Raw genomic sequence first — 24,195 nt, 5'->3', positions numbered from 1 at the left:
TTTTGGCTCACCTACAGGTGGCTGTAAAGGGCTATATAAATGAGATTAGATTCAACTTTATCATCATTACTGTTCCTGAACCTGGTGGTTGGTGTGCGGAGACTCCTGTAGCGCCCCCCAGAGGGCAGGAGGGCAAACAGCCTGTGTGCTGGGCGGTAGGAGTCTTTGCTAATGTTGGTTGCTCTCCTGAGACCACGCTTCCTGTGGATAGTGTTCATGGCAGGAAGTGAAGCTCCGGCGATGCGCTGAAATAAAGTACATTTACATTTAAAGTACTTTTACATCAGTGCCATCAGAGTGTCATCACTGGGCTTCATGTGTGTCACATGAGTAAGGCCCCAGTGGAAACCTCCATGAGGTTGTTGTTCCACGGGCACACAAAGTTAACGTACGCATACGTCAACGTCTCCGTCATATTGGATGTTCAAACTGAGCTGTAAACTAATACAAGTAAATTGACTTATTTTCATAAAACGCCTTTCTACAAAGAAATGTACGTTTTACGTCTCATTTATTCATTCACACACGCACTAATATACTTGGAAACAGTTAGGCACCAAATATTATATATTTAATTTTCTCAGATGGTAAAAATAAGAACTTTATTGATCCAACATAGGAGTAATTCATGTTATATCAGCTATAGAGAACAAGGTAGTGCCGAAAAACAATATATATCCCCCCTCACAAAAATAAGAAAAATATATGATGAAAATGATGATTTTCTCATGAACAATTTTTTTTTTAATACATATTTCAACCATTTTTCAGACAATAAAATAACATTTGAACCATTTTTCAGACAATAAAATAACTGAAAAAATTTGAAAAATGGTTCAATTATGTTATTTTGTTACTTGAAAAATGTTAAATATGTTTATGTAAAATATGTTTTGTTGATGAGAAAATATGTTTTTCTATTTTTCTTATTTTTATGAGGGGGGATATACAGGTAAAAGCCAGTAAATTAGAATATTTTGAAAAACTTGATTTATTTCAGTAATTGCAGTCAAAAGGTGTAACTTGTACATTATATGTATTCATTGCACACAGACTGATGCATTCAAATGTTTATTTCATTTAATTTTGATGATTAGAAGTGGCAATAAATGAAAATCCAAAATTCCGTGTCACAAAATTAGAATATTACTTAAGGCAAATACAAAAAAGGGATTTTTAGAAATGTTGGCCAACTGAAAAGTATGAAAATGAAAAATATGAGCATGTACAATACTCAATACTTGGTTGGAGCTCCATTTGCCTCAATTACTGCATTAATGCGGCGTGGCATGGAGTCGATGAGTTTCTGGCACTGCTCAGGTGTTATGAGAGCCCAGGTTGCTCTGATAGTGGCCTTCAACTCTTCTTCGTTTTTGGGTCTGGCATTCTGCATCTTCCTTTTCACAATACCCCACAGATTTTCTATGGGGCTAAGGTCAGGGGAGTTGGCTGGCCAATTTAGAACAGAAATACCATGGTCCGTAAACCAGGCACAGGTAGAGTTTGCGCTGTGTGCAGGCGCCAAGTCCTGTTGGAACTTGAAATCTCCATCTCCAGAGAGCAGGTCAGCAGCAGGAAGCATGAAGTGCTCTAAAACTTGCTGGTAGACTGCTACGTTGACCCTAGATCTCAGGAAACAGAGTGGACCGACACCAGCAGATGACATGGCACCCCAAACCATCACTGATGGTGGAAACTTTACACTAGACTTCAGGCAACATGGATCCTGTGCCTCTCCTGTCCTCCTCCAGACTCTGGGACCCCCATTTCCAAAGGAAATGCAAAACTTGCTTTCGTCAGAAAACATGACTTTGGACCACTCAGCAGCAGTCCAGCTCTTTTTTTCCTTAGCCCAGGTGAGACGCTTTTCGCGCTGTTTCTTGGTCAACAGTGGCTTGACACGAGGTATGCAGCAGTTGAAACCCATGTCTTTCAAGCGTCTCTTGGTGGATCTTGCAGCACTGACTCCAGCAGCCGTCCACTCCTTGTGAATCTCCCCCACATTTTTGAATGGATTTTTTTCACAATCTTGACCAGGGCGCGGTGATCCCTATCGCTTGTACACTTTTTCTTACCACAGTTTTTCCTTCCCTTTGCCTCTCCATTAATGTGTTTGGACACAGGGCTCTGAGAACAGCCAGCCTCTTCAGCAATAACCTTTTGTGTCTTGCCCTCCTTGTGCAATGTGTCGATGGTCGCCTTTTGGACAGCTGTCAAATCTGAAGTCTTCCCCATGTTTGTGTAGGCTTCAGAACTGGACTGAGAGACCATTTAAAGCCCTTTGCAGGTGTTTTGAGGCACCAGGTTTCTTCAAAATGTAACCCTTACACAATATTCTAATTTTGTGACACACAGAACTTTGGATTTTCATTTATTGCCACTTCTAATCATCAAAATTAAATGAAATAAACATTTGAATGCACCAATCTGTGTGCAATGAATACATATAATGTACAAGTTACACCTTTTGACTGCAATTACTGAAATAAATCAAGTTTTTCAAAATATTCTAATTTACTGGCTTTTACCTGTATATAGTTTTTCGGCACTACCTTGTTCTCTATAGCTGATATAACATGAATTACTCCTATGTGGGATCAATAAAGTTCTTATTTTTGCCATCTGAGAAAATTAAATATATAATATTTGGTGCCTAACTGTTTCCAAGTATATTAGTGCGTGTGTGAATGAATAAATGAGATGTAAAACGTAAATTTCTTTGTAGAAAGGCTCTTTATGAAAATAAGTCCATTTACTTGTATTAGTTTACAGGTCAGTTTGAACATCCAATATGGCGGCGACGTTGACGTATTGCAGCAGCTGCATGGGAGGAGGAGGAGACATGGATATGTGGGTACGTGCTGCTGACCCACAGCTGCTCGGGTCCTCAGCAGGGCGTCTGAACGGCTGCCTGTTGTCTCCTTATCCTGTCCTTGTTTGTTTCTAATGACAGCAGAGGGCAGCTAATTGAGCCTTCAGAATAATGCTCATTAGAGGGCTGACTTTTGTTACAGTTACCGTAATTAGATCTTCTTCTCAACTCGTTAATAAGAACAAGCCACCAAACGCTAATGATGCCTGTGTTGTATTTGTTATTACAAGACGAGACCAGAAATGTCCCTCCAACCCAGGAAGTTACGCCGCAGTTTAGTTTCCAGGACTTTCTTCCAGTCATTTATCGGCTACAACAGCACCACTCCGTAGCTGGAGGTCCTCAGTAGAACACCAAACCAAAGTCCTGAAGTGTCCATCGTAAGGTCCCCGCGGATCCACCTGCAGTGTGGCCCGGGGGACCCGGGGGACCCGGGGGACCCGGAGGACCCGGAGGACCCGGAGGACCCGGAGGACCCGGAGGACCCGGAGGACCCGGAGGACCTGGGGACCCGGAGGACCCGGAGGACCTGGGGACCTGGAGGACCCGGAGGACCTGGGGACCTGGGGACCTGGGGAGAGGTCCCAGCAGGGGGGGGGGGGGGGGTGTGGAGATTAGCCAGAGCCAGAGGTGCAAAAGTACAAAAATATTGTACTTAAGTAAAAGTACAAATTTTCTGCTTGAAAATTACTTAAAGGAGCTTGAGGCTCCTTTTAAGAAATGAGACTCTCTAGCGCCACCCTTCACCACGACGGCCGTTGGGGGTACTGCAGCCAACAGTGAAGCCGGCACGGGAGAACGGGGAGAACGTGCATGCAGCGTCATGTGACGTCACATCCACAGGACAGCGCGGGAAATTTGGGCCCGAATTGCAGCACATTTTGCAGCACACAGCCTGTTCAAGACAAAGGAGAGATACACTAGAGGAATCATTCTTTTGGGTTTGGAACGCTTCATCTGACATTATTACTAGAAAACTTAAAATGTATACGGATTTTTTTCATAAATCTTGCCTCAATCTGGCCTCAAGCTCCTTTAAGTAAAAGTAAAAAGTACCCATTAAGAACATTACTTAAGTAAAAGTATAAAAGTACCTCAACTTAAATATAATAAAGTACCAAAAGTACATGGTGTAAAATGTACTTAAGTACAAAAGTAAAAAGTACAAAGTACAAAATTCAAAATTCAAAATTCAAAGTACAAAATTATTTTCAAAAGGATTGCAAAGAAATGAAGAATCCAAGAATTTGCTTACAACTCTGAATAATGGTGATATTATTCTGACCCCTTTAGCGTTTGTTTCCATTACCCCATTTTAATTTCTCCCTTTGCTCATCACTGCTGCTGTTCCCCATTGACCCGCTGACAGGTCCCCCCCCAGCCTGTAGTATGCAGTGACAACATTAAGCAACCCCAGCTGATAAAGGATGAGACTTTTGAACTTTTAAATGCCAAAACCACCTTAGAAGGGGTGGAATCAAAGAATGGTGCTCATGGACACGCGTCGGCTGCCGCTCAAGGCTGATTTATGGTTCCGCGTTACACCAACGCAGGGCCCGTACCCGGCGAGGCTCTGCGTCGATTTAACGCGGAACCATAATTCAGGCTTCAGTCCACATCGGTACTCGACGTGACGGCGGTTCCTCCGGCCTCCCGGCCCGCCTCTGCGGCGCAACTCTCCCGGGAGCTGCGGCTCCTTCTCGGTATATTCACGCGCCCCCCTTCCTTCCCGTCCGCCTTATGGTTCCGCGTTAAATCGACGCACACCCTACGCCGTAGGCTACGGAGTAGGGTGTGCGTCGCCGCGTACCCTACGCTGTAGCTCTGCGCCGGTGTAACGCGGAACCATAAATCAGCCCCCGCTGTGCTGTTCTTTAATTTGTAGCGAGTAACGACGTGTCCAATTTTAAATATAGCGGATTCAAAGTACGATTTTTCCTTGAAAATGTAACGAAGTAAAAGTACAGAAAAATGAAAGTATCAATAAAAGTACAAATTCTCAAAAATCTTACTTAAGTACTTGTACTTTGTTACTTTACACCACTGGCCAGAGCAGCCAGGTTTACAGACAGCTACTAACCAGGTGTACAGTAATCCCTGGCTACAACGCGGTTCACCTTTCACGTCTCGCTGCTTCACAGATTTGCATTGTGCATCGTGTTCTGCATTCTGATTGGCTAAACAGTCTCCCCGCTTCTTCACTTCCTGTATCAATAACGTTGGTTGCTTAGCAACAAGCTGAGAACGGCCAATGAGCTTCAGCAGCAGCTCAAGAACGGGAGCCTTTGATGAATCGTTCATTACAGTCTCAGATATAATCCATGTCGGTTTAGATCAGGGGTCGGCAATCCAAAATGTTTTAGAGCCATATTGGACCAAAAACACAAAAAACAAATATGTCTGGAGCCGCAAAAAATGAAGTCTTGTATAAGCCTTAGAATGAAGGCAACACATGCTGCATGTATCTATATTATTATAACTGGGGTTAGATTTTTTTTTTCATTATGCACTTCGAGAAAAAAGTCGAAATGTCGAGAAAAAAGTCAAAATTTTGAGAAAAAAGTCAGAATGTCGAGATTAATGTTGAAGTACAATCTCAAGAAAAAAGTTGAAATTTCGAGAAAAGTCAGTGTCGAGATTTAAAAGGAAAGGAAAAAGGAAGAAAGAAAAAGAGAGAAAAGAAGAAAAAAAGGAAAAAAAGAAGAAAAAAAAGAAGAAAAAAAGGAGAAAAAAAAGGAGAAAAAAAAGGTCAAACATTTTTGAAAAAGCTCCAGAAGCCATTAGGGCAGCGCTAAAAAGACGCTACAGAGCGAGTCAGGATGCAACAGCATCAGAAGAGCAGGGAAATACAAGCCAGTCACAATTTGTCCTACTGTACTTATTGTATTTTTTTTCATAATCATTTTTCATTTTCTCCCGTTCCAATCCAATTAATCGGGTCGCTTTGGGGCGGGGCTGATCTCTGCAATTTGAAGCCTTGTATAATTGTAATTTAAAAAAAAAAAAAAAAAAAAAAGGTTGCTACTTCGCGGATTTCACTTATCACAGGTTCTTTTTAGAACGTAACCCCCGCCAAAAACCAGGGATTACTGTACACACACTTCTGACTTTGATCAAAGTAATAAAACATCCTACTGACTGACCGAAGAGTTGAAACGTTCCCATCAGACCTGGAGATAAAGAGCGTGTTCTTGTGTGTTTCTAGGCAGTTGTCCTCGCGGTCAGCATTAACCCAGACATTTCTACGCCCATTATCTGTATCTTCATCTCTTTTTACTCAATCGTTTGTAACTGAAGCCTACAAAACCATCCTCCGTGCTTTCCTAAACGCTCTGAGAGACTCTTTGTCCCGCTCGTGCCATCAAAGTCTGCGCGGCCGTGCTGTGCAGGCTGCAGGCTTCACTAATGGCGTGTTCCTGTGGCACCGCCGTGTCTGAGCAGATCCAGGGAGACGGGCCGCGCCAGACACACGGGAGATCAGTGTCACTCATCAATGCACTTCAAGGTCACGCTGTCCTTGAAGAAAAAAGATTGGATGTTTTTTGGGGGGGAAGCTGATGCTCTTTCCAAACGTCAATTTAAGCAGAGAATAAAAATGTGACACGTTTGTGGTGATGGCACTGATTTTTATTGACTGATCCCAACGTGAGGGACTGTCAGCTGCTCGGAGGTTGCCATGGTTACAAGGTACACCCTTAACAGGCAGGCATGCCGGACAAATGTGTAGAACCTTGTAGGGCTGGGCGATATATCGAGATTTTAATATATATCGATATATTTTCAAACACGATATGGTACGAGACAATATCGTTTATATCGATTTAAAAAAAAAAATTTTTTTTTTTTACATTTTTTTTTTAATGATTTTGATATAGCTTATTTTGTGACAAATTGACTTGAATGTTTTATTTGAGATTTGCACAAATGTTTTGTTATTTGCACTGTTATTTGAACTGTCAACCTCAGTGGAAAGTCTGCCTGCTACTGTCTACATTGTATTAATTACAGTGTATTTTAATTTAATTGCTATGCAGGAAAGGGATATTTGTTTTATTTTATTCAAGAAGCATTTTTATTCTATTCTATTCTATTCTATATATGCAGGCAATTTATTTTTATTTCATTTGTTTTATACATTTTGATATTGTGCAGACCTCTGTTAATAAAGGAACCTGTGTGACATTTGGCACGAGGCTTTGTATTAAAACTGACTGTTGTTTTAAGGGTTTGCCTCAGAAAAAAATGAAGCTAACAGAGATGCTATGCTATAATGCTTTGGGGGAAACCCCAATTAAGGCACAGAAATAATATCGAGATATATATAGAGTATCGCCATTTAGCTAGAAAATATCGAGATATGACTTTTGGTCCATATCGCCCAGCCCTATAACCTTGGTTTCAAGAAAGAAGAGGCATCCTGGTAAAATGTACATAAAAACAGACGGGTTTGATTTTAGCAGTGCCTTCTTAAAGGGCGGCGGGGCACAATACTGAGTACCCCCATCATTCACCAGCCTGTAGATCTGTAGATCCACCTTCAGCAGCAGCAGGAACTCTCCGTAGATGGTTTCTTCAGCAGGAACCTTCAGTTGTCCTCACATTTGTCTCTGGAATACTCTGGTCAGGGAAAAATATAAGGAATGGGCGCTCAGTTATTCACAGGTTATAAAGTATTTTTTTGTTTTGTCAGTAATTATGTTGGACTACTTATTTATGACAAAGTCCCTCTAAAAAACGTGACAGGAAAAAGGTGCAGTAGAAATGCTGAAACAGGACGGGGGGCGGGGGAGACTTCACTAATAAAACCAAGTTGAACTTAGTGATTTTCAACATTGTCATATTTTATTGTTTAGCCAAAAATAGATACATTACCTCTAGTGATGCACCGAAATGAAAATTTGTGGCCGAAACCGAAAATAATAATAAACACTTGGCCGAATACCGAACAATACCGAACATGGTTCTTCGCAGTTTTTCATTTATTTTGCCAATTTTTTCACCATTGCATAAATCAAATAAATGTGATTTAGGCATGCTTTTAAAAGAAAAAAATCTTTTACAAAATTACAAGGTAGAAAACATTTGTTGAACATAAAAAAACTGAACATTTTTTTAATTTCCCAGCATTTCTTAAATATTCCAGCAGACATTATACCAGCAAAGAACAATAACTTAAAATTAATAAATTAGCAAAATACATTTTTTATCATTTCAAATGATAAATCAAATTTGTAGTGCTGAAAGACTTTGCAGATGTGCCCCCTCTAGATATTTGAGCAGAACATTCATTGCAAACGGCCATTCTTGTATTATTCTTTGCCACTCTAAAATACTTCCACACTGCTGACATGTTTGCACCGCACCACTTCACTCCACGCTCTTCCACGTTTGATTTCCTCATCTAAACGCACCTGTAATAGATTGATTTATGTTGTTTTGGTTCCACCTGCTGGTGAATGTTAGTTAAATTCTTATGTGGTTAGTTTTTGGTTGGCCAACTATTTATGTGGTGCGCAACAGTTACGGAGCGACCAGTCTATTTATATTACAACGCCGTTATTAATTGTTCGTTTTTTTCCCCACTTATTCCACCGAACACCGAAAGTGTTTTTTTGCCATTTTCGTCCGAACAATTTCGGTTACCAAACAATCGGTGCATCACTAATTACCTCTTCACTATCCATCCTGCAAACGACCGCTGAAAACAGAAAAGTAGTTTTGAAAGTCCGTCCCGTCTTATTTCATTCACTATCAAAACAAATGCAGCGACGGGGACAGGAGTTTTCCGGCAGTACGCGCTGGTGCTCATGGGAAATGTAGTGTTCTTTCTGGTAAAGCACTACCGCTTTTGTCCAAAGGAGCCGCCAAAATCAACAAAAGCTGAAAGTTACGTTGTGCCGCTTTAATTTGAGAAATCTTTGGGATGTGCAGGAATTGATGTGGGAAAGACGGGCGGTGAGTTGGGTGAGACTGCTCTGATCGGTGGCTCTTAATGGAACATATAACTGAGTGTCGTTGGCATAACAATGGTACTGTATGTTGTTTCTTGATGACTTGACCCAGGGGCAGCATATAAATGTAGTTTGGTTTCCTCCAAACATGGTTCTGGACAACAACACCAAACGTTTCTCTTAGTAAGGGAAGCGTCTGGAAATCTGGGAACTAAATCGTTACCAAGAAATCTCTTCACCAATGTGTTTCTAAAGGTGTCTAATAACATGTCCTAAAAAGTTGAAATTCAACTCCTGGGGGGAACCTCATAAAAAACTGCACAAAGTTGGGGTAACAATAACCAACAATAACCAACAGTAACAATAACCAATAACCAATAATCGACTCTGTTGAGGTCAGTAACATTTGTGTGTACATGCAAAGTATATTACTTTCATTAGCTATGACTACTTTAAAAGTGATGGCATTGATGAGGGATACTCAGACATTGACTCATAAAGCATTCCACAAGGGGGATCACTGTTTACTCTGACTAATGTGACACGAATTGTAATAAATGCAATATTATGTAAATGCAAAAAAAGGTGTGGCAGTTTTTCCACTAAGGAATGGTTGTAGTGAAAAACAAATGCTATAAATGAACTCAGAATCATAAAAAAAAAACCCTACTTTGACCCCTCACAAGTTAATTAAGGCCAAATTAAGCATTTTCGATTTTTCAAAAATCGGTTATTGGTACCCCGACTTTGTGCAGTTTCCCCCCAGGAGTTGAATTTCAACTTTTTAGGACATGTTATAGACACCTTTAGAAACACATTGGTGAAGAGATTTCTTGGTAACGATTTAGTTCCCAGATTTGCCAAATATCCCATAAGATGACCTTAGTGTCTGTCTGCAGGACCTTGTTCCAGACGTCTGCTGGTTTCTTAGATGTTCCACACACCCTGACCGTGTTCATCTTGTGTTTTTTAGGTATGAGCATTTCCTGCAGGACCTGGCAGCCAACACGAGTCCAGATCACCCAGAGTTCACTCAGCTTTCAAGTGAGTGTTATTGCAGACATGTTACTGACTCATTAAACTGTAGTTGGCTTTAAAGTAAAGAATTGATGTGAACGGCACCAATTAGCAACAGAAGTCATATCATGGCAAGGTACTCACTCATATAACGTCAATTCATTAAAACAACCATGGGGTTGTATCAAATCTTCACTTTGATTCAGTAAACCTCCAGGAGATGACAGTGGTAACAAAGGAGGAGTTTGCGTTACTTTGAAGTTGGACTTCACGGTTTATTTATGAGTGGCATTAAAAAGTCTTTTTAAAGTCTTAAAACCAAATAACCTTTACTGGCAGGAGCCCTAACAGAGATTAGTCTGGGAATATCTGCCTGAGACATAAATGAGAGCACAGTAAGAATGACATGTACAAACACAAGACTAAAGACAGCCGTGTCTGGAAACAGCCCAGTGCATCATGGGACGTCTCCCAGCAGTCTCTGCCAGTAGCAACACAGCTAACACAGCTAACACAGCTAACACAGCTAAGAGACGGTTCAGGGTCAGTCCTGGCTGAGATGGAAAGTTAAAATACCAGCGGTGCAGAGGACGTCTGTGTGCTGAGCTCTCCCCCAGAGGAAGGAGCATCACAAGAGCATCGCAGACTCATCACAAGAGCATCGCAGGAGCATCGCAGACACATCGCAGACGCATCGGAGGAGCCTTGCAAGAGCATCGCAGGAGCACTGAAGAAGCATCGCAGTCGCATCGCAGATGCATCACAAGAGCATCGCAGGAGCATCGCAGACACATCGCAGACGCATCGTAAGAGCCTTGCAAGAGCATCGCAGGAGCACTGAAGAAGCATTGCAGTCGCATCGCAGACTCATCACAAGAGCATCGCAGACGCCTCGCAGGAACATTGCAGTCGCATCGCAGTCGCATCGCAGTCGCATCGCAGTCGCATCGTAGTCGCATCGTAGACGCACTGAAGAAGCATCGCAGGAGCCTCGCAGGAACATTGCAGTCGCATCGCAGTCGCATCGTAGACGCACTGAAGAAGCATCGCAGTCGCGTCGCATCGCAGTCGCATCGCAGTCGCATCGCAGATGAATCGCAGTCGCATCGCAGTCGCATCGTAGACGCACTGAAGAAGCATCGCAGGAACATCGCAGTCGCGTTGCATCGCAGGCGCATCATAGTCGCATCGTAGTCGCATCGTAGACGCACTGAAGAAGCATCGCAGGAACATCGCAGTCGCATCGCAGTCGCATCGCAGTCGCATCGCAGATGAATCGCAGTCGCATCGCAGTCGCATCGTAGACGCACTGAAGAAGCATCGCAGGAACATCGCAGTCGCGTTGCATCGCAGGCGCATCATAGTCGCATCGTAGTCGCATCGTAGACGCACTGAAGAAGCATCGCAGGAACATCGCAGTCGCATCGCAGTCGCATCGCAGTCGCATCGCAGTCGCATCGCAGTCGCATCGCAGTCGCATCGCAGTCGCATCGCAGTCGCATCGCAGTCGCATCGTAGACGCACTGAAGAAGCATCGCAGGAGCCTCGCAGTCGCATCGCAGTCGCATCGCAGTCGCATCGAAGAAGCATCGCAGGCGCATCGCAGGCGCATCGCAGGCGCATCGCAGGCGCATCGCAGGCGCATCGCAGATGAATCGCAAGAGCACTGAAGAAGCATCTCAGGAGCCTCGCAGTCGCATCGCAGTCGCATCGTAGACGCACTGAAGAAGCATCGCAGGAGCATCGCAGGAGCATCGCAGTCGCATCGCAGGCGCATCGCAGGTGCATCGCAGGTGCATCGCAGGAGCACTGAAGAAGCATCTCAGGAGCCTCGCAGTCGCATCGCAGTCGCATCGTAGACGCACTGAAGAAGCATCGCAGGAGCCTCGCAGGAACATCGCAGTGCATCGCAGACGAATCGCAGACGAATTGCAGACGCACTGAAGAAGCATCGCAGGAGCCTCGCAGGAACATCGCAGTGCATCGCAGACGAATCGCAGACGCACTGAAGAAGCATCGCAGGAGCCTCGCAGTCACATCGCAGACGCATCACAAAAGCATCGCAGACGCATCACAAGAGCATCGCAGACGCATCGCAGACGCCTCGCAGGAACATTGAAGAAACATCGCAGTCGCGTCGCATCGCAGGAGCATCACAAGAGCATCTCAGACGCATCATAGACTCATCGCAGGAGCATCGTAGGAGCATCGTAGGAGCATCGCAGGAGCATCGCAGGAGCATCGCAGGAGCATCGTAGGAGCATCGCAGGAGCATCGTAGGAGCATCGCAGGAGCATCGTAGGAGCATCGCAAGAGCATCGCAAGAGCATCGTAGGAGTATCGCAGACACGTTGCAGGAGCATCGCAGGAACATCGCAACAGAATCGCAGTCGCATTGCAGACCAGCACTTTGGACCAGCTGGAGCGGTTCTGAGATATTTGACGTCCTGCTTTAAAGGAGTTGCAGTTGTCCAGTGTTGAAGTTAACGGTACGAGGACCAACATCTCTGCATCACTGGTACCAGGTTTTCCTCATCTTGGTAGGATCACCAAGGCCACGGAGAGCAGTTCTAGTAATCCGTTTCATGTGTGAATGAAAGGACAGATGCGGTTCCTCTCGGTGGTATCTGCAGATGAACCCGTTGCGGTTGCTCTGACAAGCACTTTGGTCCCCAGGAGAATTGAGCAAAGGCCAGATTTAAGGCTAGCATCCACAAGTGAAGTAAAACTTTAATGAGAGCAGACTCGGCACAAGTTCGGCCTCGTTATCTTCATTTGAGGAACAAAGGAGAAGGCCCTCTTTGCTTTTCACTCCTCATTTGTTATAATTGTCGAGGCAGCGGTCGGCTGCTGAGGAAATGAAAGCGACAGAAAGCTCAATATGCATCTAAGTTGGAGTTTGATGTGGGTTTTGACATAATTAATTGGGAGTGGGCCAGAAGACATTAAGTGGGAGATATATTAATAAATAAAATCTTCAACCTAAACATGAATCTTGAAAATTACTAATTTCAGTTGTAAAATAAACAGAAAATCCCACTCAAGCTCAAATGAACACAAGGAATTATTTATGTGTATCAATTAAAATCTCATCGCTGGTGTGCTGCCTTTGCTTACAAATTAAAACCCCTCTGACTCCGAGATGAAGGTACATGTCTTACTGCGCCCCACTTTCTCTTCCTCTTCTCATTATCAAGCCTTTTTTAAACTGCGCTAGGTTGTATTGGGGTATGTATTTGTGCATGTATAGCAACATTTCCTATAGTCAGCTCGGCTGTGTTGTAAAGGGAATAGTTTACAAAAAAAAATCCTACTCAAATCATTCTGTATCTGCTTAAGCGAGCTAGCAGAGAATCACAAGAGGCTTTGTTGTTGTGTTGTTTCTTTGTCTCTTTTTTCCTCAAGCACCCCCCCCCGCCCTCAGTGCGTTATTGCAGGGTTTAATTGTTGTAATTGCAGAGCTTCTGCAGACGTGGCACCAGGCCACCGTCAGAACCGAACCGTAAACAGGTCTTGGCCCTGCCTTTAGGCGGGTTTTTAACAGACGCCATTGACCCCGATCACGTAAACATATGACGCTTTTCCACTAGCACCTACTCAGCCTGAATCAACTCACCTCGCCTCGGTTTGGTTCTTTCCCACTAGGGGTCTAACGTGCCGAGTAGATACTTTTCTGTGTCTATTCTGTCGAGGTTCTAAGCTGCTGAGTGGGCTGTATCTGACATCATCACACTACAGGCCACCGATTGGTCGGGGGGTTGGAGTCAGACGTCTGAGTCAGGAGGAGGAAATCAGAGAAAGAGACTCTTATGGCGCCTTCTTGTTCAATTCAATTTTATTTATATAGCGTCTAATACAACAACAGTTGTCTCCAGACGCTTTCCAGAGACCAGAACATGAACATAAACCCCCGAGCAATTATTACATAAACAATGGCAGGTAAAAACTCCCATAGTGGGAGAAAAACCTTAAGCCAAACAGTGGCAAGAAAAACTCCCCTTTAGGAGGAAGAAACCTGGACCAGGACCTGGATCATAAGGGGGGACCCTCCTGCTGAGGGCCAGACTGGGGGGTCGGGGACGTCAGCAGCACACAGCAGGCAGGTGGAAGCGGCAGCGGGATGACCGGCGGTGGGGGCCCGAGGCAGGTGGAAGCAGCAACGGGATGGCCGGGGGTGGGGACCGCAGGCAGGTGGAAGCAGCAGCGGGATGGCCGGGGGTGGGGACCGCAGGCAGGTGGAAGCAGCAACGGGATGGCCGGGGGTGGGGACCGCAGGCAGGTGGAAGCAGCAGCGGGATGGCCGGGGGTGGGGACCGCAGGCATGTGGAAGCAGCAACGGGATGACCGGGGGTAGGGACAGCAGGCAGGTGGAAGCAGCAACAGGATGACCGGGGGTGGGTACAGCAGGCAGGTGGAAGCAGCAACAGGATGACCGGGGGTGGGGACTGCAGGCAGGTGGAAGCAGCAACGGGATGACCGGGGGTGGGGACCGCAGGCAGGTGGAAGCAGCAACGGGATGACCGGGGGTGGGGACAGCAGGCCAGCATGCATTTAACGAAGCTCCGGCCCAATCATCAAGCCCCAGGTTGGGGTGCAGGGTCGGGGAAAGGTTGAGAAGGGGCAGGGCCAGGGAGAGGAGTCTTGACGGACAAATCTCTCCCCCGCCTGACCGGGCCGTTACCCTGCCCCCCTCACTCCCACGCTGCAGGATCCGGTGTTGTGCATTCAGAGATGCTCTTCGCCACCGGCAGAGGATGCTGCACCATGTACAAAAGAGAAAAAAGAAAAGGGGGGCCAGCACAAGAAACTACATTTTCAAGTTAATTTTATTCGACCAGCAATGGCAGCAAAAGTCTGTTTCATGATCCAACTCTGAGGGTCAGATGTTCATAAACCTGATGCTGAGGAGAGAATTAAAAAGGATCTAGACGGAGATAAGGAACGACCAGATCTACCAGGAGCTCTGTCTCTTCATAGCTGCTCACGGCTCCAGCTGACTTTTCAGCAGCGCTGAGACAAACAAAAAAAATTGAAAAGCGTTGCCGCTTGAAGCTTCTCTCTCTCTCATTTTTTAACTTGATATGGAACACAATCCACAGACCCAGCAGCACATCTATCATCTCCTCCAGGTTCTACATCTTTAGTGTTGTTGTCTTCTCCATTTAGATACACAATCAAATACGTCACAGCAGCTTCTCCAACCTCCTACTTCTGATCTGGGTGTCTAGAAACAAACGAGGGCAAGGCGAGTGGAGTCGCGCTGAGTAGGTACTAGTGGAAAAGTGCCAATTGTGCGCCGGAGCTTGTGAATGAAACGCATCAACTGTCTTGGTAGTTGACACTTGGATGAGACAGGACTGAAGGTGCGTTACCATGGTAACCGTCTTTGAATTTCTGGCCATGGCGTGGAGACTGTTCTACAAACATTTAAAACAAGTGTTTTCAAATTTAATTCAGTTCAAAAATACTTTATTCATCTCCGAAGTGAAACAGATTTCATTTATTTACATAAAAAAATACATTTATGAAGATGATTTGAATAATCTTATAACCGAAGACACGTGAGGGATGATACCTGCGTGAATGTTTAACACATCCCAACAGAGGATGCTGCTTCTCATAAACTGAACTGATTTTCTTTAATAAACAGCAGAAGCTGATAAACAAAAGTGCCAAAAAACTCACATCTTTAGGGTTTCTTCTTTTTTAGCCAGAAAAATCCATCCTCAGCTTACAGGACTGTCTCAGAAAATTAGAATATTGTGATAAAGTTCTTTATTTTCTGTAATGCAAAAATGTCATACATTCTGGATTCATTACAAATAAACTGAAATTTTGCAATCCTTTTATTATTTTAATATTGCTGATTATGGTTTACAGTTTAAGATTAAGATTCCCAGAATATTCAAATTTTTTGAGATAGGATATTTGAGTTTTCTTAAGCTGTAAGCCATGATCAGCAATATTAAATTAATAAAAGGCTTGCAATATTTCAGTTGATTTGTAATGAATCCAGAATGTATGACATTTTTGTTTTTGTAATTGCATTACAGAAAATCACAATATTCTAATTTTTCTGAGACAGTCCTGTACACAACGTGATACGGATCGGTGAGGGATCCAGAGAGGATTGTTACACCTCTATTATGACTGATGATTATGATTATGATAGTACAACGACAACACAGCCGCAACTCGCTCCCCCACCACGTGAGATGGCAGGAAAATAATTTCAGTTCCTGCGTCTGTGAGGGCCGTTAGGACTGATGGAAGCCGCTCAGACCACATTTGGCAGGCGGTAGAGGAATTCTCCCCGAAAAAGTGTAAAAATATCAATAAATAATCGTTAAAAAGTCTCATGAAAAGAGACGTGAGAAGACCCAGAGTGCGTAAATACACATGAAAGTTCCTCGTGTCGCTCTTGATAGAAATCCACGTGTGTGATGAATCTAAAGTGGGTGATCCTCTGCTGCTGGGGTTGGTGAGGAAGTCAAGGACCCTGAGAGGCAGAACTGAGGTTCCCTACTCACTAGAAGTAGGGGGGTAGAGAAGAAGAAAAATAAGAAGAAAAAGGGAAAGAAAAATAAGAAAAAAAGGAGAAGAAAAAGAAGAAAAAAGGAAAAGAAAAAGAAGAAAAAAGGAAAAAAACAGAAAAAAAGGAAAGAAAAAAAAGAACAAAAAAAAGAAAATAAAGAAAGAAAAAACAGAAAAAGAAGAGAAAAAAAGAAGGAAAAAATAAATTTTCTGTTTTTTCTTTCCTTTTTTCTTTTTTTCTTCCTTTTTTTTCTTTTTTTGTTTCTTTTTTTCTTCTTTTTTTTCTTTCTTTTTTTTCTTCTTTTTTTTTTCTTTTTTTTTACTCCACCTACTCAGCTCTACTCATCTCAACTCAACTCGGCCTGGTTTCTTTTCCACTACAATTCAGCACCTGGAGCAGAAGTAGGAGGTTGGAGAAGCTGCTGTGATGTATTTGATTGTGTATCTAAAGGAAGAAGACAACAACACTAAAGATGTAGAACCTGGAGGAGATGATAGATGTGCTGCTGGGTCTGTGGCTTGTTATTGATATCAAGTTAAAAAATGAGAGTGAGAGAAGATTCAAGCGGCGACACTTTTTAATTTTTTTTTGTTTGTCTCTGTGCTGCTGAAAAGTCAGCTGGAGCCGTGAGCAGCTATGAAGAGACAGAGCTCCTGGTAGATCTGGTCGTTCCTTATCTCCGTCTAGATCTTTTTAATTCTCTCCTCAGCACCAGGTTTATGAACATCTGCACCTCAGAGTTGGATCATGAAACAGACTTCTGCTGCCATTGCTGGTTGAATAAAATGAACCAGAATCCGTCAGAGTCTCTTTCTCTGATTTCCTCCTCCTGACTCAGACGTCTGACTCCACCCCCCCGACCAATCGGTGGCCTGTAGTGTGATGATGTCAGATACAGCTGACTCAGCAGCTTAGAACCTCGGCAGAGTAGTTACAGAAAAGTATCTACTCGGAACGTTAGAGCCCTGGTGGGAAAGAACCAAACCGAGGCGAGTCGGGCTGAGTAGGTAAAAGCGTAATCTCAGTCCCCCACCTAAACAAAGACTGTTCCATCGTGTCTTCATAACCAGCTTAGAGAAGACTGTTCAGAGTATCATTTGTCAAATTTCCTGAAACCCTGTTTTCATTTAATAAGATCAGATTACAAGCCATACGCCTGCACATGCTGAAACCGTCTATTATATGGATTGATCGCTGATGCGTTTATGTACAATCAAATAACTTTTACGTGTCCATATTCTGCTCATTTTTAACTGTCTTATTCAATCTCTGGGATGTGGAGAGCAGCATGCCAGTAGTGGCAGCAGATATTGCAATGATGAGCCAAAGTTTAAACACACAAAACGCCCCCTGCAAAGAGTGTATTGCTTGATCCCACTGTGATATGGTGGAAGAACAAACGAGAAAAAAACAACAGTTGGCGCTGGGGAGATAAGTATCCAGGATCGGTTTCCCTTTTCTTCTTCCGCTTATTATTCTGCACTTTCTTTGGCCCGACCGTAACGTGCACCCGGGTGTGGCGTAGATCAACACGTGCGTCTCCATCGTGCTTCGTTACAATTGCTTTTCTCTGTCAAAAGTGTTACTGTGGCAACGCTAAACGCCAAAAAGCAGAATAAAATTCAAAAATTAATTTGTAAGTTGTCCTATATCATAGAGACGTCATTCAAACGCTCAGCGACTCAGGCGCTTTGGACTACAACATATTAAAGCCTCACTAGGCTGTGGTTTACAGAAATGTAACGTCAAAACGGTGGCCCCATTCATTCCTATGGGGGATGTTACCATGGCTACGCAAAACCTACACTGCAAAAACTCAAAATCTTACCAAGAATATTTGTCTTATTTCTAGTTAAAATGTCTCATTTTTAGTCAAAAAATCTCATTACACTTAAAACAAGAGTCATTACCAGAAAAATAACTTATTTGACAATTTTCACCTGTTTAAAGTAGATTTTCACTTGAAATAAGTAGAAAAATCTGCCAGTGGGACAAGATTTATCTTCTCATTACAAGCAAAAAAATCTTGTCCCACTGGCAGATTTTTCTACTTATTTCAAGTGAAAATCTACTTGAAACAGGTGAAAATTGTCAAATAAGTTATTTTCTGGTATGTTCTGGTATGTTTTCTTTTATGTTAATAGTTTGGTGGTGTTGTTTGGGAAGTGGGTTCCATGCAGACGTAGCTCTGTACATCACTGTTCTTTTACCATAGTTTGTCTTTATTTTTGGCAGTGAAAAGTTACCTCCGAGAGCACGTCTTGTGCTGTAGCTCTGATTTTCTGAACTGTAACATCATTTTTTGTGTAGAACTTGCAGGGTTTTTGATATGGATACATTTCTTACAAATATGAATAAAGAATAAAGTCATCTCTTTCTCTTACATATAACCACCTGAGATTTCTATACATTTTAAATACATTTGTTCTGAAATGGTCAGCAGCGCTACCCGGTCCTGACCTGGGAAGGGTCGCTTTTGCGATAAACACTTAGGAGGAAGTAAGTTTATTTCAGAGAATAATCCATGCTTGTTAAGGAGAGATGTTTTTTTTGCATATTACAGACTGACAGCTCAGCTGATTTGAAAGCAGCAAGTGCATTATGGGGTACAGGGGCCCCTGCGGTGCCGACCAACATCCCTCTAATTAATATGGCCACGGCTAGGCGCGCCTCCTCACAGATCCCCAGTCCGCAGACTAACTTGCTCAGCAGACCATCACAACTAATCAGGACTCCAGGAATATTTTAATTTGCAGTGCTCAGTGAGGTTCTTTGCAGGGGCTCACTGATGAAATCAAACAAAATCAGCCAGCAACGCAGCGCCAGCCCCCAAACGACGACTTCACAGCCGCTGCTCCAGCGTCCGAGGGCAGCCCTTGGTTAGCTGTATTAACGCCCCGCTCACAGCCTCCTCACCAGGCCTTTTGGTACTTCTTTGCTATTGAAAACTCAGCAGTGATAATAACAACGAGACTGGTTTCTGGCTGTACGTGGGTATAATGGTGTAGCAACCTCGTGCTACTGGGGTGGACCGACAGGACAGAGGACACAGGGTTTAGAGGAGAAAATGTTTTCTTTATCCCCCCCCCCCCCCTCGGAGCGGGAGAGGAGGCCAGGGATCCCCATCTGAGCCCCTGGGCCTGAGGCCTCCGGGTCTTCCAGGTTCCCGGGTCCTCCAGGTCGGGCCGACCGGCGAGACAGCTCTGGAGGCCGCCCTTTGGGCCGGGCCGACTGGCGAGACTGTTCGGGGGTCGCCCTCTGGGCCGGGCAGACCGGCGAGACTGTTCGTGGGGTCGCCCTCGGGGCCGGGCCGACTGGCGAGACTGTTCGGGGGTCGCCCTCTGGGCCGGGCCGACCGGCGAGACTGTTCGGGGGTCGCCCTCTGGGCCGGGCCGACTGGCGATACTGTTCGGGGGTCGCCCTCTGGGCCGGGCCGACCGGCGAGACAGCTCTGGAGGCCGCCCTCTGGGCCCGGCCGACCGGCGAGACTGTTCGGGGGTCGCCCTCTGGGCCGGGCTGACCGGCGAGACAGCTCTGGAGGCCGCCCTCTGGGCCGGGGCGACTGGCGAGACTGTTCGGGGGTCGCCCTCTGGGCCGGGCAGACCGGCGAGACTGTTCGTGGGGTCGCCCTCGGGGCCGGGCCGACTGGCGAGACTGTTCGGGGGTCGCCCTCTGGGCCGGGCCGACCGGCGAGACAGCTCTGGAGGCCGCCCTCGGGGCCGGGCCGACCGGCAAGACTGTTCGGGGGTCGCCCTCTGGGGCGGGCCGACCGGCGAGACAGCTCTGGAGGCCGCCCTCTGGGCCGGGCCGACTGGCGAGACTGTTCGGGGGTCACCCTTGGGGCCGGGCAGACCGGCGAGACTGTTCGGGGGTCGCCCTCTGGGGCGGGCCGACCGGCGAGACAGCTCTGGAGGCCGCCCTCTGGGCCGGGCCGACTGGCGAGACTATTCGTGGGGTCGCCCTCTGGCCCGGGCCGACCAGCGAGACTATTCGTGGGGTCGCCCTCTGGGCCGGGCCGACCAGCGAGACTGTTCGTGGGGTCGCCCTCTGGGCCGGGCCAACCGGCAAGACTGTTCGGGGGTCGCCCTCTGAGCCGGGCCGACTGGCGAGACTATTCGTGGGGTCGCCCTCTGGCCCGGGCCGACCAGCGAGACTATTCGTGGGGTCGCCCTCTGGGCCAGGCAGACCGGCGAGACAGCTCTGGAGGCCGCCCTTTGGGCCGGGCCGGCCGGAGAGACTGTTCGGGGGGTCGCCCTCGGGGCCGGGCCGGCCGGAGAGACTGTTCGGGGGGTCGCCCTCTGGGCCAGGCCGACCGGCGAGACAGCTCTGGAGGCCGCCCTCGGGGCCGGGCCGAATGGCGAGACTGTTAGGGGGGGCGCCCTCGGGGCCGGGCCGACCGGCGAGACTGTTCGGGGGGTCGCCCTCGGGGCCGGGCCGACCGGCGAGACTGTTAGGGGGGTCGCCCTCGGGGCCGGGCCGAAGGTGTCCTTGACAGAACGGAGAATCAGACAGAATCCGCAGCGCTGGCCGAGGTGCGCCCAGGACCACCCCCTCCCGGACGCAGCACTGCTCCAGCAGCTGGTCCGCCTCCGGAGCCGGCGCGCCCAGGACCGCCACTTGAAGCTTCTCTCTCTCTCATTTTTTAACTTGATATGGAACACAAGCCACAGATCCAGCAGCACATCTATCATCTCCTCCAGGTTCTACATCTTTAGTAATGTTGTCTTCTTTGTATAGATCACACAATCAAATATGTCACAGCAGCTTCACTCCAACCTCCTACTTCTGATCTGGGTATTGAATTGTTATGGAAAAGAAATCAGGCCAAGTTGAGATGAGCAGAGCCGAGTAGGTGCTGGTGGAAATGCGCCATAAGTGGACGGAGCGGTTTCCTGTCTGACTTTGGGCTTCTCCACAACGTGGCTCCGGTTCTTTAAGGTCATCACATGACCTTTCTGTCTTTTTAAGGCTCTCTGACGTGGAGTTGCTGCTGTGTTTGGGACCTCCCACTTCTCTTCAATGCTGCGTTGGGTTTTCTCTAAACGTGGTTCTGGTCTCACCCGTCCAGAGGTCTGTTGGTTTGTTCAGACGCAGTTTCATGAAGCTCAGTCACGTATCTACGATGTTTTCAGACAGAGTTGTTCTGTCATGAACCTTAACACTTATTACGCTCACTTTGGAAATGGTTTTATAATCTTTCTTAGACTGATGTGAAGCAACAACTGTTCTTTAAGATCATTGCTGATGTCTTGCCCTCTTGGCATTGTGCCTGAATGCTCCAGAACAGCAAACTTATGACCAGCAGCTCCTGGCTGCAACTTTTCCTCCTAAACCTTATGGAGGCTGTAAGGAAGTACTTGATATTGCCCACAAAATCTCTTTTCTTTCTGGCTTAATTTGTATTAAATAAAAAAAAAGGCAAATTGAAAACTGTGTTTTTTTGTCTGAGGTTGTATTTTCCCACAACACAGATTATTGGTGAGGCAGCGTTCAGTTATTCTGCTCCTCACCGGTGGAACAAACTTCCTGTAGACCTGAGGTCTGCTCCAACTGTCAGCTCCTTTAAATCAGGCCTAAAAACATTACTGTTTAATTAAATACTTACCTGCTGTACCCTACTGCCCTTACTTTTTAACAACTTGTGCTTTTTATTATTTTACCTCTTTTCTTATCATTGTATTTAATTTTATTTGTTATTTACTGTTTAATTGTGTCTTGCTGCTTTTAATGTTGATGTAAAGCACTTTGAATACCTTGTAGTGATGCACTAAAAATCTGTGACCAAAACCGAAAATAATAATAAACACTTGGCCGAATACCGGATAACATACCGAACATGGTTCTTCGCAGTATTTCTTTTATTTTTCCAATTTTTTTTAACCATTGCATAAATCAAATAAATGTGCTTTAGGCGTGGCTTTTCAAAGAAAAAAATCTTTTACAAAATTACAAGGTAGAAATAGTTATCGAACATGAACAACTAAACATTTTTTAATTTCCCAGCATTTTTTAAGTATTCCAGCAGACATTATACCAACAAAGCACAATAACTTAAAATAAATAAATGAGCAAAATCCACTTTTTGGACATCTTTGAGGTTACATTAGGCCTATAACTGACCACTGAAAAATTGTAACATAGGCTCTAAAACAAAACAAAAAAATGCATTGAAAGTGCATTGTAAAAAAAGTGCAAAAGAAGTGGATTAACCCACAACAAATGAATAATTGTCCTCCTGGGCATTGATTGCAAACAGCCATTCTTGTATCCTTCTCAGCCACTTTGAAATACGTCCACATTGCTGACATGTTTGCTGCATTTAACACGCTTGCCCTCACTCCACGCTGTTCACTGTTTGATTGTGTCACCTAAACATGCCGTTATTAATTGTTTTTTTCCCCACTTATTCCACCGAACACCGAAAGTGTTTTTTTTTTGCTATTCTCGGCCGAACAATTTCGGTTACCGAACATTGGGTGCATCACTATTACCTTGTGTTGAATTGTGCTATACAAATAAACTCGCCTTGCCTATTGCTGGGTTTACTAAGTTGTCAGCATTAATGGAGACCAGCGTATGTAGTTACTCGTTAGCAGAGGTGGTAGTAACGAGTTACATTTACTCCGTTACATTTACTTGAGTAAGTTTTGGGAAATGTTGTACTTTTAGGAGTAGTTTTGAATCACTATACTTTGTACTTTTACTTAGTAGATTTGTGAAGAAGAAACTGTTCCTCTTACTCCGCTACATTAGGCTACGTTGAGCTGTTACTTTTCTTTTATCCCTTTTATCCGCGTACGCGTCAATCTCATGACATCACTGAGTGATTCTTTGGGAAAAATGTTTGTTTTTGCATGTTTTGTCACATTTACACAGACTCAAACACACACAGTTTCTATGAGTTCATGCTTGTTCTAGTTCTGCCTGTTAAAAAAGAAAAGTACAAAGGCTTGAAATTTTGTGCTACTTGTGCTTAATTTATTTTTTTATTCTGTTATTATTTTATTTATTTTATTATTTATTAAAGTACTTGAATTTACTTTAAGATTATTTTAATTTAAGCTTTTTTTTATTTTTTATTCATTTTAATTTATTATATTGATTTAATTTGCCTAAAGATGATTATTTTGTTCTTTTATCTGTTTGAATGGTTGTGTTAAAAAACTAAATCAGACGTTACTCAACAGTTACTCAGTACTTGAGTAGTTTTTTCATCAAGTACTTTTTTACTTTTACTCAAGTAATTATTTGGATGACTACATTTTACTTCTACTTGAGTCATATTATTCTGAAGTAACAGTACTTTTACTTGAGTACAATTTTTGGCTCCTCTACCAGCTCTGATCGTTAGTTACGATGTCACCACTGACCTGCGTTTGTGTTTGTGTGTGGTCGTTGCAGAGGCCGTGACCGCCGTGAGCCAGCTCTCCCAGCGGATCCAGGACAACGCCCGTCGCCATGACAACCACCTGCAGCTGTGCCGCGTGCAGAAGCTGCTGAAAGGCCGCCGGATGCGGGTGCAGGCTGCAGGTCAGGTCCTGATCACCTCCACCTGTAGGGTCGCCACCTTTTCAGAAATACAAATAAGGAACGCCCCGATTTCTACGGTGGCCGACAAGGGCCAAACGCACGGCCTAATGGGTCTCAGTTAAGGAAAACGGCTTCAAGTACAGAAACGATTCAAATTCACAAACTCAAAAAGAGGAACGTGGTGCAAATGAAAAAACGTGCAGGTTTGGAGCACTTCCGGTTGTAGTGACCGGTTATGAAGCGTTTTTCTTTTGGAGATGGTTTCTTGTTTTATATCGTTTTGTGCTTTG

The 24,195-nt window shown here is 44.9% G+C and overlaps 1 protein-coding gene across 1 annotated transcript in view; it reads left to right on the top strand.

The window, feature by feature from the left end:
• Positions 1–24,195, top strand: part of arhgef39 (Rho guanine nucleotide exchange factor (GEF) 39) — a 93,843-nt gene that overhangs the window by 34,000 nt on the left and 35,648 nt on the right. Inside the window, exons 6-7 of the mRNA XM_061714628.1 lie at positions 9,797–9,867; positions 23,777–23,905. Of these exons, the coding sequence (XP_061570612.1) occupies positions 9,797–9,867; positions 23,777–23,905 (200 nt within the window). The remainder of the gene's footprint in view (positions 1–9,796; positions 9,868–23,776; positions 23,906–24,195) is intronic.

This window comes from Cololabis saira, chromosome 23 (genome assembly GCF_033807715.1).
Source record: "Cololabis saira isolate AMF1-May2022 chromosome 23, fColSai1.1, whole genome shotgun sequence".
In the NCBI taxonomy this organism is placed as follows: Eukaryota; Metazoa; Chordata; class Actinopteri; order Beloniformes; family Belonidae; genus Cololabis; species Cololabis saira.
The sequence above is the reverse complement of the archived record's forward strand: the minus strand, read 5'-3'. Positions and strand labels throughout refer to the sequence as shown.